The 18,213-nt window shown below is 38.9% G+C and overlaps 2 protein-coding genes across 10 annotated transcripts in view; both read right to left on the reverse strand.

Moving 5' to 3' along the window:
- The window catches only part of LOC135198282 (histidine-rich glycoprotein-like), a 12,203-nt gene extending 11,542 nt beyond the window's left edge, over positions 1 to 661 (reverse strand). The window contains exon 1 of the mRNA XM_064225852.1: positions 509 to 661. Coding sequence (XP_064081922.1) covers positions 509 to 661 — 153 coding nt within the window. The remainder of the gene's footprint in view (positions 1 to 508) is intronic.
- Positions 1 to 18,213, reverse strand: part of LOC135198703 (uncharacterized) — a 990,834-nt gene that overhangs the window by 41,817 nt on the left and 930,804 nt on the right. The window lies entirely within an intron of this gene.

The following is an 18,213-nucleotide window of genomic DNA, read 5'->3' on the forward strand; positions in this document are numbered from 1 at the left end:
AACAAAAATTAATATATAAAGTAATGAAAATAAATAACAAAAAATAAAATAAAAATAATAATAATAACAAAATAATATAAGTATAATAATAATAATAATAATAATAATAATAATATATTGGAAGGAGACCCTCTTTCAAACAAGTCTTATTGAAAGATTGCTGCATCAGCTGCACTCAACTTGTAAATAGTCTTCTTTATTTTTCTAATAATCGCTTTCTCTCTGCTACTAAAACTGGCGAGTATTGCGCCGATATTACTCATCAGGAGTCAATTTCGGGATATTGCTTAAAATTTATTTATTTGTCACAGTAAAAGAACAAATAGATTAAAACATAAGTACATCTAGTGGCCAACGTTTCTCTCGGTATCATCCGAGCATAATCAAGGCAGTGGATCGGAGCAGACTGAAGATGCTGTCGGAATCTACTCAATATATAGTACCATGTCAGCAGCGGGTTCAACCGCTCGCTGGGTTTTCATTGGCTGGTGGCGCAATACGTTCCTACTATTGGCTGGAGGAAGTTTTCTTCAAGACACTTCTCGTCGTTGAAGGTCGCGCTGTTGCAGCCTAGCAGACCGTCGAGGCTGGGGCATGACTTCCCTGGGTGTTGCGTCACGACGGCTTGCATTGTCATTAGCGGCTGGGCTGCTTGTCTCATCTGGTATTCCTTGATTGGGGGTGTCGCTCGGTCTGGTATTAATTATACTATTATTTATATTCATGGGTCTTCTTACGTTGGTGGGGAGGAAAAGCACTTCCTGTGTCGTATTTAATGAGGGCTTCTCTTGTTGTATGAGGAGTACCTCGAGCAGTCGTAAGCGTCGCTGGTCAGGAGCCCTCCCTATTATCTTAGTATTCTTGATAATACCGTCGCGGGAGATAGCTTCCTGGTGTGCTGTCAAGGTATGGTTTTTAATTGTCCCTTCTTGTGCGTGGCAAAAAATCCTTTTGGACAGTTTTATAGAAGTCATACCAACGTAAGCGGGACATCCACGGACGGGGCATAAGAATTGGTAGACTACATTTGACTGTTTCAAGAGGTCTCTTGCAGGGGGGGTCAGGTTGTTCTTCATGATAAGGTCGCGGGTACGTCGATTTTGGTAATAAATCACGAGTTCGAGTTCTTTGTCGACTTCGGTGGGGGTCACATTCTCTCTTATTATTTTTCTTAATGCATCCTCGTCCTCACGGTGACGTGCGTGCATTCTGGCTTTGTAAAACAGCTTGATCTTCTCATGGGGGTGGGGCTGCGGTCTCTCACTCTCGCTGTACCACCGATCCAGCGCTGTTCGGACTTCTTTATTAATAAGTCGATTCGGATACCCGTTATTAACGAGCACCTGAGTGACTCAGGTGCTCGTTAAGAAGACCCATAATTATAAATAATAATATAATTAATACCGGACCAAGCGACACCCCCAGTCAAGCAATACCAGATGAGACAAGCAGCCCAGCCGCTAATGACAATGCGAGCCGTCGTGACGCAACACCCAGGGAAGTCATGCTCCAGCCTCGACGGTCTGCTAGGCTGCAACAGCGCGACCTTCAACGACGAGAAGTGTCTTGAAGAAAACTTCCTCCAGCCAATAGTAGGAACGTATTGCGCCACCAGCCAATGAAAACCCAGCGAGCGGTTGAACCCGCTGCTGACATGGTACTATATATTGAGTAGATTCCGACAGCATCTTCAGTCTGCTCCGATCCACTGCCTTGATCATGCTCGGATGATACCGAGAGAAACGTTGGCCACTAGATGTACTTATGTTTTAATCTATATGTTCTTTTACTGTGACAAATAAATAAATTTTAAGCAATATCCCCAAAATTGACTCCTCCTGATGAATAATATCGGCGCAATACTCGCCAGTTGTAGTAGCAGAGAGAAAGCTATTATTAGAAAAATAGAGAAGACTATTTACAAGTTGAATGTAGCTCATGCAGCAACATCTTTCCATAATAATAATAACAATAATAATAATAATAATAATAATAATAATAATAATAATAATAATAATAATAATAATAATAATAATAATAATAATGTGGCGCCGTGGAGGAGTGGGTTAGGTCGTCAATGGACTTAAGCAGGACCTTTTCTTCTCTGCAGTCTGCTCGACGTCGAGATAACACGAGATAATTCGTCCACTCCTGAAGACGACTAGACCAATATCCAACCAACTCTCGAACAACTCTTCTTCTGATTGATACTTCGTCGGTTCCTTCGTCTATAGTCTCTCTCTGACGATCACTGCTGCTGATCTCTCACTGATAATCTGATCTGTGGCTCTTACTAACTGGTGATCTCTCTCTTTTACGATCTCTTCCTTCTACGATCACTGCTCTCCAAAGTTCGTTCGTCATATTTATACGGCACTCTGGGGGCGGAGCCTACGGCGAACGTCACCGACTCCAGGGATTTCTAGAACTTCTTAGATGAATCTAGACGAGGTATTGCATCAGAAATCGCGGCGTTTCTCACGTCCCGACGAGATCCACAACACTCCTGCCGATTCTAGAACAGCCGCGAGCGTAGGCGCCTCCAACAGTGGTGCGAAAGCCTCCTTACTGCCGAACTTCTCGAAAATGCGTTCTCCTTTCCTTTATCTTCCTTTGCTATGAAGCAATTACCATCACACGCCCCCCCCAAAAGAGAAAAAAAATGAAATCAATTGATTTTATTTTTTTTTTCTAAAGAGAAGCAAGAATTAAACAGTGGGGAAACAATTTTGCATAAAGCTTTAATCCAGTCAAACACGCACACTTCCCCACTCACACACTCACTCGTGTGATAACAGAAAACGGTTATTAGGCTACTCATTTTGAGAAATCTCTAGAGAGGCTACTAACTATAACATTATCCTTCTCTCTTACTTTTTTCCGTTTTCTGAACTCTGATTAAAACTTATAAATACTAAAACACCTCTTGTGCTTTTCTCAAAACTAATCTCACTCAGTAACACTGTTACAAGGGCGGAGGCCACGGCACGGGGCGTTGTTTATAATACTGAAGCAAATTTACATTCATTGCCTTTGCTCTACTCTTACCCACATTAATTCTATGATATATATTTCCCCTCTTCTCTAAAACTGAAAAAGGACCTTCAAACTTATAAGGTAAAAAGGGACTTATTCTCGAGACGTGTACTAAAACTTTATCTCTTACACCCAAACTTCTTTTGTTTGGTCTTAGATTATGTTTCCCTTTAAGTTCCCCTTGACTTCCTTTCGCGTTTTCTTTCGCTAAGTGCCAAGCGCTTCCGTTCTCCTCCACTAACTGCCAAACATGTCTTAGATTGTTTTTATAATACTCAAGATTAGTTATGCAATCATCTCTACCCTTACTTCTAGGCAAAGGTACGAACATATCTATAAATTCATTCTCTAAAGATTCGCCTACTGAAGGAATATTACACAACTGAACTCTGGGAATTACATGAATCGGTTTCCCGGCAATTTGATATTCACGACAGCTTAAAGCAAACCTCTTAAAACACACATCATTTTTCATCTTAGGCCAAAAGTACGCCCTACTAATACACTTGAAAGTTTTATTTACTCCCAAATGTCCTTGCTCATCATGTGCTAACTTCAAAATTAATTCATGAAGCTTCCTAGAAACTACTAATTTTTCTCTGATTTCCTCTTTACTACCTGACTCAGGATGAACATGACACAAAACTTCGTCCTTTACACAATAAGTTTCCTTACACACATCGAGATCATCATCCAGCTCACACTCAAACATTCGGGTTAGTGTCTCATCCTCTTTCTGCAACTTGACTAGCTCATCCTTATCCAAAACGTTAGAGCCTAATTCATCACCGTAACTAGCACTAGATACTGGTACATTTACTACATTACTCTCGACAGCTACGCCTTCCCCTTGGCTCTCACTGTCAACGATAGAGTTAGGTCTCTCAGCCCCATTCATGCCAAGATCAACCTCGCTACCTCTATCACACTCGTTCGAATCCACGAACTCACTCACGTTCGAATCCACGAACTTACACTCGTTCGGTATCCACGAACTAACACTCGTTCGAATCCACGAACTCACACACGTTCGAATCCACGAACTTATTATCACCGTAGTCTACGTCTGTATCTAAACCCGACCTAGTTACTACCATTTCAGGCACCGGAATATTCCTCACAACAGGATTCACATTATTGGATAAAGCAAAGTCATTACCGACAATAATGTCAACGCCTTCGACGGGCAAACTGTCCACAACTGCAAGTTTTACTTCTCCTGACACTACCTGACTTTCTAAATTCAACTTCAACAAAGGACAAAGAACACAAGTGTTAGGAAATTCACCTAACATGACTTTCTCTTCCATATTGATTTCTGCCCTGTTCGGCACACACTCTCTCAAAATCAGTGAGATAGCAGCACCTGTGTCTCGAAGCAAGACTACTTCTCTCGAATCTACTCCTCCAAGAGAGGAAACTACGCCTTCCGACAGAAATTCACCAAAAACTTTCCTAGTTTCTCTCATCACATCATCCCTACTTGACGAAAGGTTAACTAGAGATACTGGTTTCTTACCGTCCTTCCTTTCTGCTGCACAATTCCTCGCTAAATGCCCTTTCCCATTACATCGGAAACAAGTTAATTCTGAGCCACTATATGCCATTCTACTCTTACAAACCTTAGACGTATGACCAGGTTTTCCGCATGTATAACAGGAATAGTCACTTCTACTCGCATTGCTATTACTAGGACTGAAACCTTTACTGCTTTGTACTCTACCAGACGAAGGATCATTTCGTTTCTTACTAACACTCAAATTATGAGTTAGACTATATTCGTCCTCAACCTTAGCAGAAGTTAACCAATCAAAAAACAGCCTTTCTAACTTCTTACCGTATTCTACATACGTAATATTTTCATCCTTTCTTAAATTTCTAAATTTCTTACGGTACGCCTCCGGTACTAACCTATATGCGCTAAGAACAGTTTCTTTCACGATATCATAATTATCACATTCCTCCTTAGACATGCAACTATACACAGTAAGTGCCCTACCACTCAAAACTGATTGCAAATATAAAGTCCACATTTCTTTAGGAGAACCTACTCGTTCCATTAACTTATCAAAACACATGAAATATGTCGTAACATCCTCCTCATCAAACTTTGGTACTAATTTTAGCACTGTACTCATACCCATCCTATCAGCTCCGTTTTTGTTTTTGCTTGTCCGACTGTTACGAGTACTTTCCCTTAACCGAGCAATTTCCAACTCATGCATACGTTCTTCCTCTCTCTCTACCTGCTCATGCATACGTACTTTTTCTCTTTCCTGCTGCATTACCAACATTTCTACCTCTCGCTGCATTTTCCTCACTTCTCTCTCAGCTGCTCTTTCATCTCTCTCATACTTTTCCCTCTCTTTCCTTTCAACATACTCACGGAGATCATCCCCCTCTAGACCTAGTAGCTTGCCTAACTCAATACTCTTTCACCATCTCACTCATTCTGATTCTTTCTATATTTTCCCTGTTTCAAACTGTTAAAGTGTTGATAGCCTAGGCAAGGTCGCCACAATTGTTACGGACTCTGGGATCTCAGAGACAATGTTACGGTGTCGAAATATCCTGGTTAAAGGTCGACACAATGTTACGGCCTCTGAGAGAGGTCCGCTTCAGGTTCGATATGAAATAAAAAAAAAATATATCAACACAAACAGTTGAAACAAATATAGAAAGAAACTCTAACACAACAAAGATTTATTTACAAGCTTACTAACAAAGGTAAATGCAGAATGGTATCTCCTATTTACATAAAACGATAGAATCTTACACTGCGTGAACTGGGGAAACAGTGAGGCAATTCAAATACTTGCTACCCGATTTGGCGATTCGACGCCCTGGCTTCATAAATGTAGAGCGGCAATTGCATTCATCCTCTTGACTCCGTATTGCAGAAACTAGTCTACTTGAAAGGTAGGAAATACCCAAAACCTCTAGCAGGACCTTTTCTTCTCTGCAGTCTGTTCGACGTCGACATAACACGAGATAATTCATCCACTCCTGAAGACGACTAGACCAATATCCAACCAACTCTCAAACAACTCTTCTTCTGATTGATACTTCGTCGGTTCCTTCGTCTCTAGTCTCTCTCTGACGATCACTGCTGCTGATCTCTGGCTGATAATCTGATCTGTGGCTCTTACTAACTGGTGATCTCTCTCTTTTACGATCTCTTCCTTCTACGATCACTGCTCTCCAAAGTTCATTCGTCGTATTTATACAGCACTCTGGGGGCGGAGCCTACGGCAAACGTCACCGACTCCAGGGATTTCTAGAACTTCTTAGATGAATCTAGACGAGGTATTGCATCAGAAATCGCGGCGTTTCTCACGTCCCGACGAGATCCACAACACTCCTGCCGATTCTAGAACAGCCGCGAGCGTAGGCGCCTCCAACAGTGGCGCGAAAGCCTCCTTACTGCCGAACTTCTCGAAAATGCGTTCTCCTTTCCTTTATCTTCCTTTGCTATGAAGCAATTACCATCACAATCGACTACAAGAATGCCTTCGACATGATAGCAACACACATGGTTAATAGAATCCTTGAACATATATGGGGCAGAGGAAAGCACCTTCAGCTTCCCCAAAAATACAATGGGCAACTGGGATAAGACTAAGAGAGGTTAACATCAGGAGAGGGATCTTACAGGGCGACTCACGGTCCCCACTACTCTTCGTAGTAGCCATGATTCATATGACAAGAGTACTACAAAAGATGGACCCAAGCACGACTTCAGCGAGAGTTTCTATGACTTGTGCAAAGTACATGGGCGCACCGCTTCCTGGTCGAGATGCCCCAAGAAAGCAGCTGCGGTTACTGCCAGCACAATGACAGGGACGGACAATCCTTCAGTTCTAGTAGGCCCTCCAGCCTGCCCACCAGGTCAGACCTTTCGAAGACACTGGTGCACAGATATTCATCATTCGCGAGGATGAGATTCCTTACAGAGCTCGGGTTGACAGGCACCAATTCGTCACAAAGGAAAGCATCAACCACGTTAAGATGTTCTTGACTACTGTCTGGTCGACAGTCACCCGACCTCACCGCTGTAAGGTATGTACTATGGAAGATATACCGTCCTGCTAGGACAAGATTTTAAGTCTCTTCCTATCATTTCACAGTCCCAGGGCCCCCGCAGTTCCTTACATACCTCCAGACCAATCCTACAGTCCTCTAGGTACCAAGGTATCTACAGAGAGAGGTAGCGTCATCCCCCCACAATATCCCAGAAGCATCTTTACGTACTTTGATGAACATCTGTGACAGAAGTCTTCTGATGTTTGGTGCGGGCGTGGTTCGTTATAGCCCTCTCCTGGGCGTGGAAGGAGAGACTCTTACACAAGCGCATGCTGGTCATACAAAAGGTGGGAATAAGTAAGGCGGTTGCATCTGGAGCGAAGGAAATCGGATTGTCATCTCTTGCCTGCCTAGGCCACGCCCCCTTCACACCTGGGCGGCTGTGCGATGAAGGCAGGCTTGTAGTATTTGTAACTTAATTAAAATGTTATTCATTACACATTCTTAAGGTAACTGTAATTGTAATTCTTCAAAAATATCTCCGCTTAATATTAATTCAAGTTGGAATTGAAATTTGCTAAACGGATGATAACGTCATAATACAGATATGACTTCACACACCAAAATATTTCTTGGAAATCAATAAAAATCTAAACATTTCCTTATGTTTTCCTAATTTATGTAGTACGAGACCCCATAATTTAGATATGTTAAAATGTCAACATAGTTAAAAAGACCGCCTTCCCTCTTTGAGAACTGAAATATGACGAAGAGAGTATAAATGGGGAGGAGCTTAGTGAAAGAAAACGATCAAGCAAATATCCTCGGGCGACTGTGGTATCAGAACACAAAGGGTCATAGGTGCCAATAGACCAGACGTGACGTTGATTGACAACATTAAGAAGAAAGTGTAACTCACTGATGTCGCAATACCATGTGAGACCAGAGTAGAAGGGAAAAGATTGAAAAGTATCAGGAGAGAGAGAGAGAGAGAGAGAGAGAGAGAGAGAGAGAGAGAGAGAGAGAGAGAGAGAGAGAGAGAGAGAGAATTTCTTTGATATCATTGTATATCTATCAAGACTAATATATAAATTTGTACACTGATCTTGACCCTGTATGTGAAAATGACCTCCCTAGGCACTCTAGTAGACTGTTTAAGTAGTGCTAAGGAATAGTCAGAATGCAGACTTGGAATAAAAAATGACACCAGAAAAACCCTACAGGTTAAACAACGATTGTTTAACCACAGCTTCTGGCATCTTTCATAATAATAATAATAGTTTAGTTTAGTTTAGTTTAGTTTTTATTTATGTCATATTAATACAATTCTCCACACAGTTCGTGTAAAGCCGCCGAAGCTGTAGTAGCTTGTATGGCAGGCTACACGAAAACGTCAATACAAATAAAATCAGCATAAAGCACAGACATTATTACATACAAACTTAGACAATATTTAGAATAACGAAATCAAGACAAAAACACACACACCAACAGAAAGTTAGATAATATTTAAAATCAATGGAATCCATGTAGTAGCACAAATTCGACAAAATTATAGCAAGGGAAGGGAGGCGGGGACATCCCTTCCTGCCCTGTGCCTCTTTTCTTTTTATCTCTGCAGAGAGAGAACGAGAGAGAAAAAGAGATAAAGATAGGAAGGAGAGAGAGAGAGAGAGAGAGAGAGAAGAGAGAGAGAGAGAGAGAGAGAGACCAAGGACTGGAAGGGAGGGGGTCATCCCTTCCTGCCCTGTGCCTCTCTTCTTTCTATCTCTGCAGAGAGAGAGAGAGAGAGAGAGAGAGAGAGAGAGAGAGAGAGACCTTACCTTACCTTACAGACCTTACAGTTCGTTCGGGTTGCCCCAGGTCCCTCAGTGTGAGGCACCTCTAATGTCTACCAGAGAGTTGCTAGTACATCTTCCGGTATATTTTGCATCTTCCAATCTTGGATGGTCTGGGATGCAGTTTAGATATTTGTCGAGCTTATTCTTAAACACATCTACGCTCACTCCTGATATATTCCTCAGATGAGCTGGCAACGCATTGAATAGACGCTGCATTATCGATGCTGGTGCGTAGTGGATTAATGTCCTGTGCGCTTTCCTTATTTTTCCTGGTATAGTTTTGGGCACTATTAATCTACCTCTGCTTGCTCTTTCTGATATTTTTAGTTCCATGATGTTTTCTGCTATTCCTTCTATCTGTTTCCATGCCTGAATTATCATGTAGCGTTCTCTTCTCCTTCTAGACTATATAATTTTAAGGATTGTAGTCTTTCCCAGTAGTCAAGGTCTTTAACTTCTTCTATTCTGGCTGTAAAGGACCTTTGTACACTCTCTATTTGTGCAATATCCTTTTGATAGTGTGGGTACAATATCATATTGCAATATTCAAGTGGACTACGAACATATGTTTTATAAAGCATAATCATGTGTTCAGCTTTTCTTGTTTTGAAGTGCCGTAACAACATTCCCATTTTTGCTTTACATTTTGCCAACAGAATTGCTATTTGATCATTGCATAACATGTTCCTATTCATCATCACACAAAGGTCTTTAACTGCTTCCTTATTTGTGATTGTCTCATTATTAGGTCCCCTATATGCATATAGCTTTCTTTCTCTGTCTCCATAATTTATTGATTCAAATTTATCAGAGATAAATACCATCCTATTTACCTCTGCCCAATCATATACTTTGTTAAGGTCTCTTTGTAGAGCGTTCCTATCTTCATCACAAGTAATTTCTCTACTTATTCTTGTGTCATCTGCGAAACTACTCACTACCGAATCCTTAACATTAATGTCTATGTCTTCAATCATAATAACAAACAGTATTGCAGCTAACACCGTACCTTGTGGCACACCGGATATTACCTTGGCTTCATCCGATTTCTCATCGTTTGCAATAACTATCTGTTTTCTGTTGTGTAAAAATTCTTTTAACCATCTTCCTACTTTATCCACGATATTGTGTTTTCTAATTTCCTTCGCTAATATATTATGGTCTACCTTGTCAAAAGCTTTTGCAAAGTCTAGATAAACCACATCTGCTTCATTTCCGCTTTTCATATTTTTGAATATGTTCTCACGGTGGACTAACAGTTGGGTTTGTGTACTTTTTCCGGGTACGAAACCATGTTGTCCTTTATTAAACAAATTATTTTTTATTAAATGTTTTATAATATTTTTCTTCATTACCCTTTCATACACTTTCATAATATGTGATGTTAGACTCACAGGCCTATAATTACTTGCCTCTAGTCTTGATCCACTTTTGAAAGTAGGGGTAATATATGCTAATTTGTGCTCATCATAAATCTTGCCTGTATCTACACTTTGTCTTAATAATATTGCAAGTGGCTTTGCGATAGAATGAACTACTTTCTTTAACAAAATAGCAGGGACTCCATCAGGCCCTGCAGCAGCTCCATTTTTAATTTCATTAATAGCCTGCACAATATCAGCTTCATTAATATCTATGTCAGCTAAATATTCACTATTTTCGTCCCTTACTTCTATATCATTATCTTCATTATCTATTCTAGGGGCGAATTGTCTCTTATATCGTTCTGCCAATATGTTGCAAATTTCCTTTTTTTCATTCGTTAATCTCCCTTCAATTCTTAGAGGGCCTATTTCTATTCTTCTTTTATTCATCTTCTTCGCATATGAGTATAATAGTTTGGGGTTTTGCTTGATATTTAATAGGGTTTTTTCTTCCAAGTCCCGTTTTTCATTTTCTTTTGATTGTATAATCTTTTGTTCTGCATTTTCTATCTTACTTTTTAGTTCTATAACTTTCCATGTATTTTTGTCTTTTGCAAGACCTTTTTCCACTTTCTGATTTTCTGGAACAAGATCCTTCTGTCTCTTGGTATGCATGACTGATGTTTACTTTTCTTCTTCGGTATATATTTATCCACTATTTTCTCTAATATTGTATATAATATCTCCGCATTTACCCTTATGTCATCACTTACGAAAATGTTATCCCAATCTTTGTTTAATTCTTCATTTATTTCTGACCATTTTATATTTTTACTGTAGAAGTTGTATTTTCCATATCCTTCCCACTTTTTCATTTCTTGCTTATCTCTGTTTTCACTGGCTTTGGAATGGACTGTTAATTCTATGACATTATGGTCTGAAATGCTCGCATTATAAACTATTATTTCTTTAACATAATTCATCTCATTCACAAATACTAGGTCTAAAGTATTTTCCTTTCTTGTTGGCAGGTGATTTATTTGTTGAATGTTGTATTCTAGTAGCATATCTAATAGCTTTTCGAATTGCCTCTTATCTTCTGCACTACTATTACTCTCTTTTTTATATGTATAAGTACAACCACAATCTCCTATTCGTTCTTTCCATTCTACGAAAGGAAAGTTGAAGTCTCCAGATAGGAGAATAGTCCAGTCCTTGTGTTTTCTACATATATCATCCAATTTTTCAATTATTAAGTCAAACTCTTTAGTATTAGGAGGTCTATATATTACTATGTTCATTAATTTTTCAGATTCAAATTCTACCGCTATTAGTTCACATTCTGAGTTACTATATTTCTCATATGTTTTTCCTTGTTTTTTGTCTTTCCCATATATTGCGGTTCCCCCTTGATTCCTATTTTTTCTATCTGATCTATAAGTTTGGAACCCTTTTATTTGATCATCATTCCCAGTCTCTTGGGAATACCAGGTTTCACTTATATTCATTATATCTATTTTCTTTTCAATTTGGGTTAGTTCTTCTAAGTACTCTATTTTTCTTTTTGAGTTACTCGTAACTAAACCCTGCGCATTCATCACTATGATGGTTTGCGTGTTTTCTCCTTCATTTAATATTGGTAATAATAAGGATTTTCCCACGTCTCTTTCCTGTTCTGGTATGTTGTTCTTTTTTTCATTTCCAGAAATTCTGACATTAAAAAAACCAACTTTTCCATAATATTTGATCTTCCTTCAGCATAATTATTCATTTTGTGTCTGAATCTGCAATTTTCTCCGTTTCTGCAATATCCTCCAAAAATGCACATACGCCGTAGATGGCTGGGCACATCTACGGAAAACCACTTCCAAGGGAAGGTCCGTCGGAGTATTCCTCCAAAAGGAGAATGATAAATCTACAGAAAGCTGCTAACAAAAGAGCATACGTCCAGAAGCTTGTACAGGCCCCAACTATTTTTGGCCGGCCTCCACTCACAGCACTACAGTTCCATTCCAACTCGAAAACAAAAGAAAAACAATCGTTAACACGATAGTTAGGGAATTCACAACAAGAGGAGGAATCACTGAGCAAAACCACTGAACGTTATGTTAACGTAAAAGAAATACAGCTGCTGAACTAAATATAAGAGAACACTTAAAACTAAGGTACAAAGCTGATTTAAGAAAATAAACAATCAATAAATTACGTTAATTTGACGATAGGAGAGAGAGAGAGAGAGAGAGAGAGAGAGAGAGAGAGAGAGAGAGAGAGACACCAAGGACTGGAAGGGAGGGGGGGACATCCCATCATGCCCTGTGCCTCTTTCTTTCTATCTCTGCATAGAAAGAAAGGGAGAGAAAAAAAAAGAGAGAGAGAGAGAGAGAGAGAGATGAGGAAGAGAGGAGATGATGAGAGAGAGAGAGAGAGAGGACTGGAAGGGAGGGGAGAACAGCCCTTCCTGCCCCGTGCCTCTCTTCTTTCTATCTCTGCAAAGAGAGGAGAGAAAAAGCGAGAGAGAGAGAGAGAGAGAGAGAGAGAGAGAGAGAGAGAGAGAGAGAGAGACCATGGACTGTAAGGGAGGGGCACATCCCTTCCTGCCCCGTGCCTCTCTTCTTTCTATCTCTGCAAAGAGAGGAGAGAAAAAGCGAGAGAGAGAGAGAGAGAGAGAGAGCATAGACTGTAAGGGAGGGGGGAAATCCCTTCCTGCCCTGTGACTCTCTTCTTTCTATCTCTGCAAAGAAAGAAGGAGAAAGAAAAAGAGATAGAGAAAGATTGGAGAGAGAGAGAGAGAGAGAGATACCAAGGAATGGAAGGGAGGGGGACCGTCCCTTCCTGCCCTGTGCCTCTCTTCTTTATATCTCTGCATAGAGAGACCTTACCTTACCTTACAGACCTTACATCTCGTTCGGGTTGCCCCAGGTCCCTCAGTGTGAGGCACCTCTAATGTCTACCAGAGTTGCTAGTACATCTTCCGGTATATTTTGCATCTTCCAATCTTGGATGGTCTGGGATGTAGTTTAGATATTTGTCGAGCTTATTCTTAAACACATCTACGCTCACTCCTGTTATATTCCTCAGATGAGCTGGCAACGCATTGAAATAGAACGCCTGCATTATCGATGCTTGCGGATGCAGAGTGGATTAATGTCCTGTGTGCTTTCCTTATTTTTCCTGGTATAGTTTTGGGCACTATTAATCTACCTCTGCTTGCTCTTTCTGATATTTTTAGCTCCATGATGTTTTCAGCTATTCCTTCTATCTGTTTCCATGCCTGAATTATCATGTAGCGTTCTCTTCTCCTTTCTAGACTATATAATTTTAAGGATGGTAGTCTTTCCCAGTAGTCAAGGACCTTTACTTCTTTTATTCTAGCTGTAAAGGACCTTTGTACACTCTCTATTTGTGCAATATCCTTTTGATAGTGTGGGTACCATATCATATTGCAATATTCAAGTGGACTACGAACATATGTTTTATAAAGCATAATCATGTGTTCAGCTTTTCTTGTTTTGAGGCGCCGTAACAACATTCCCATTTTTGCTTTACATTTTGCCAATACAATTGCTTTTTGATTGTTGCATAACATGTTCCTATTCATCATCACACCAAGGTCTTTAACTGCTTCCTTATTAGTGATTGTCTCATTATTAGGTCCCCTATATGCATATAGCTTTCCTTCTCTGTCTCCATAGTTTATTGATTCAAATTTATCAGAGTTAAATACCATCCTATTTACCTCTGCCCAATCATATACTTTGTTAAGGTCTCTTTGTAGCGCGTTCCTACCTCCATCACAAGTAATTGCTCTACTTATTCTTGTGTCATCGGCAAAACTACTCACTACCGAGACCTTAACATCACTGTCTATGTCTGCAATCATAATAACAAACAGTAATGCAGCTAACACCGTACCTTGAGGCACACCGGAAATTACTTTATCTGTTTTCTGTTGTGTAAAAATTCTTTTAAACATCTTCCTACTTTATCTACGATATTATGTTTTCTAATTTTCTTCGCTAATATATTATGGTCTACCTTGCCAAAAGCTTTTGCAAAGTCTAGATAAACCACATCTGTTTCATTTCCGCTTTTCATATTTTTGTATATGTTTTCACGGTGGACTAACAGTTGGATTTGTGTACTTTTTCCAGGTACGAAACCATGTTGTCCTATAATAAACAGATTATTTTTTATTAAATGTTTCATAATATTTTTCTTCATTACCCTTTCATACACTTTCATAATATGTAATGTTAGACTCACAGGCCTATAATTACTTGCCTCTAGTCTTGATTCACTTTTGAATGTAGGGGTAATATATGCTAATTTGTGCTCATCATAAATCATGCCTGTATCTACACTTTGTCTTAATAATATTGCAAGTGGCTTTGCGATAGAATGAACTACTTTCTTTAACAAAATAGCAGGCACTCCATCAGGCCCTGCTGCAGCTCCATTTTCAATTTCATTAATAGCCTGCACAATATCATCTTCATTAATATCTATTACAGCTAAATATTCACTATTTTTGTCCCTTACTTCTATATCATTATCTTCATTATCTATTCTAGGGGCGAATTGTCTCTTATATTGTTCAGCCAATATGTTGCATATTTCCTTTTTTTCATTCGTTAATCTCCCTTCAATTCTTAGAGGGCCTATTTCTATTCTTCTTTTATTCATCTTTTTCGCGTATGAGTATAATAGTTTGGGGTTTTGCTTGATATTTATTAGGGTTTTTTCTTCCAAGTCCCGTTTTTCTTTTTCTTTTTATTGTATAATCTTTTGTTCTGCATTTTCTATCTTACTTTTTAGTTCTATAACTTTCCATGCATTTTTTCTTTTTCTTTTGCAAGACCTTTTTTCCACTTTCTGATTTTCTGGAACAAGATCCCTCTGTCTCTTGGTATGCATGACTGATGTTTACTTTTCTTCTTCGGTATATATTTATCCACTATTTTCTCTAATATTTTATATAATATCTCCGTATTTACCCTTATGTCATCACTTACGAAAATGTTATCCCAATCTTTGTTTCATTCTTCATCTATTTCTGACCATTTTATATTTTTACTGTAGAAGTTGTATTTTCCATATCCTTCCCACTTTTTCATTTCTTGCTTATCTCTGTTTTCACTTGCTTTGGAATGGACTGTTAATTCTATGACATTATGGTCTGAAATACTCGCATTATAAACTGTTATTTCTTTAACATAATTCATCTCGTCCACAAATACTAGGTCTAAAGTATTTTCCTTTCTTGTTGGCAGGTGATTTATTTGTTGAATGTTGTATTCTAGTAGCGTATCTAATAGCTTTTCGAATTGCCTCTTATCTTCTGCACTACTACTACTCTCTTTTTTATATGTATAAGTACAACCACAATCTCCTATTCGTTCTTTCAAGACTACGAAAAGAAAGTTGAAGTCTCCAGATAGGAGCATAGTCCAGTCCTTGTGATTTCTACATATATCATCCAATTTTATTATTAAGTCAAGCTCTTTAGTATTAGGAGGTCTATATATTACTATGTTCATTAATTTTTCAGATTCAAATTCTACCACTATTAGTTCACATTCTGAGTTACTATATTTCTCATATATTTTTCCTTGTTTTTTGTCTTTCCCATATATTGCGGTTCCCCCTTGATTTCTATTTTTTCTATCTGATCTATAAGTTTGGAACATTTTTATTTGATCATCATTCCCAGTCTCTTGGGAATACCAGGTTTCACTTATATTCATTATATCTATTTTCTTTTCAATTTGGGTTAGTTCTTCTAAGTACTCTATTTTTCTTTTTGAGTTACTCGTAACTAAACCCTGCGCATTCATCACTATGATGGTTTGTGTGTTTTCTCCTTCATTTAATATTGGTAATAATAAGGATTTTCCCACGTCTCTTTCCTGTTCTGGTATGTTGTTCTTTTTTTCATTTCCAGAAATTCTGACATTAAAAAATCCAACTTTTCCATAATATTTGATCTTCCTTCAGCATAATTATTCATTTTGTGTCTGAATCTGTAATTTTCTCCGTTTCTGCAATATCCTCTTGCATAATAAATACAGTTATTATCTCTTGAGTTGTATCTTGGAGCAGAGGCTTTGAAATGTTTTGCTGACATCACTGCATATCGAGTTGATGGCTTGGTTTTTTCTTTTACCTGATATTCTTTATTCCTCTCTTTATTTGTTTCTTTCTTATTTTGGATTTTATTACTTGATTGATTATTTATTTGATTATGATTCATGGCTACAGGGTGCATATATTTACATTTTTTGTCGAAATTACATCCTTTTCCTTCTTTTAGGTTTTTGCATATTTTTGGATGCAGATCTCTGCAATCATCCTCATAGCCGTCTAGGTATGCACATTTACCATATATTTCATAGTTGTGACATACCTTAGGATGTTTGTAGTAACATCTTTCTCCAAATCTGCAATTCCCTCTTTTTAAAAGGTTGCAGACTTTGCCTTTTTTGTCTATTTTTTCTTCTTTCCCGTCATTGTGTAGATCTGGGTATTGCCTCTTCGGGATTTTCTTTTGTTTATTTCTCTTCCGTTTTCCTCCTCTTCTTCTTCCTCTTCCTCTTCTTCTTCATCCTTAACTATTTGTACATTCAATCTTGATTTAATAACATTGTCTATCCATGATAGACATGTTGAGCAAAATATTCTGGTATCTTTTCTCATATCTTGCATTACCTCAGCCCATTGTGGATGGTTCGGAATGTTGCATGCAGAACATTTTCTGATCAGGTTTTGTGGATTAACTATGCTATACCACACCTTACACAGTTTGCATGCTTTTGACATTCTTTTTCCTAATGCTTCAATTAGGATATTCACAATGTTCACCTTATTCATTTTCTTTGTCAGAATATGTTGGTTTATGTATATTTTCTTTATGAGTCTCTTGACCACTTGGATTTTATTTGGAACTTATTCAATTATTTTCAAGATCTTTTCTGTTGATTTGTTCCAGTTTGAAGGATTATATCCTTCTAATATATCTATAAATGCTTTTGTATCTTTTTGGTTAGGACTGTTGCTGATCTCATAGATGAGAAATGCCAGTTCCCTTCCTGCTACCTCATCGTATTGCGAATCTGCCAAACAAGCTAAATTTCGCCATTTTTTTCCACAGTTGGAACTTACCGCCATCTTATTCTGATTTACAGTATTTCACTTGATAAACTAACTTAGTAGACGCTTTATCCTACTATTTTTAATCTAATCTTATCACCAATAGTTCACGAACACTTCTAGATATTTCTAAAATTCTAGACGTAAGTTAAACTTGTGATATCTGTAGATTAATCAGACTGCACTTGGGAACGTATCACCAAGCAAGATGGCTACTATGAGAGAGAGAGAGAGAGAGAGAGAGAGAGAGAGAGAGAGAGAGAGAGAGAGAGATGAGAGAGAGAGAGAGAGAGAGAGAGACCAATGACTGTAAGGGAGGGGGGGACATCCCTTCCTACCCTGTGCCTCTCTTCTTTATATCTCTGCATAGAGAGAGGGAGAGAGAAAAAGAGATAGAGATAGAGAGAGAGACCAAGGACTGGAAGGGAGGGGAGGACATTCCTTCCTGCACTGTGCCTCTCTTCTTTCTATCTCTGCATAGAGAGAACGAGAGAGAGAGAGAGAGAGAGAGAGAGAGAGGACTGGAAGGGAGGGGGGGGACATCCCTTCCTGCACTGTGCCTCTCTTTTTTCTATCTCTGCATAGAGAGAACGAGAGAGAGAGAGAGAGAGAGACAGAGAGAGAGACCAAGGACTGGAAGGGAGGGGGGGATATCCCTTCCTGCACTGCGCCTCTCTTCTTTCTATCTCTGCATAGAGAGAACGAGAGAAAAAAAGAGACAGAGAAAGATAGGAGAGAGAGACCTTACCTTACCTTACCTTACAGACCTTACAGTTCGTTCGGGTTGCCCTAGGTCCCTCAGT

Source organism: Macrobrachium nipponense, chromosome 22 (assembly GCF_015104395.2).
Source record: "Macrobrachium nipponense isolate FS-2020 chromosome 22, ASM1510439v2, whole genome shotgun sequence".
Classification (NCBI taxonomy): domain Eukaryota; kingdom Metazoa; phylum Arthropoda; class Malacostraca; order Decapoda; family Palaemonidae; genus Macrobrachium; species Macrobrachium nipponense.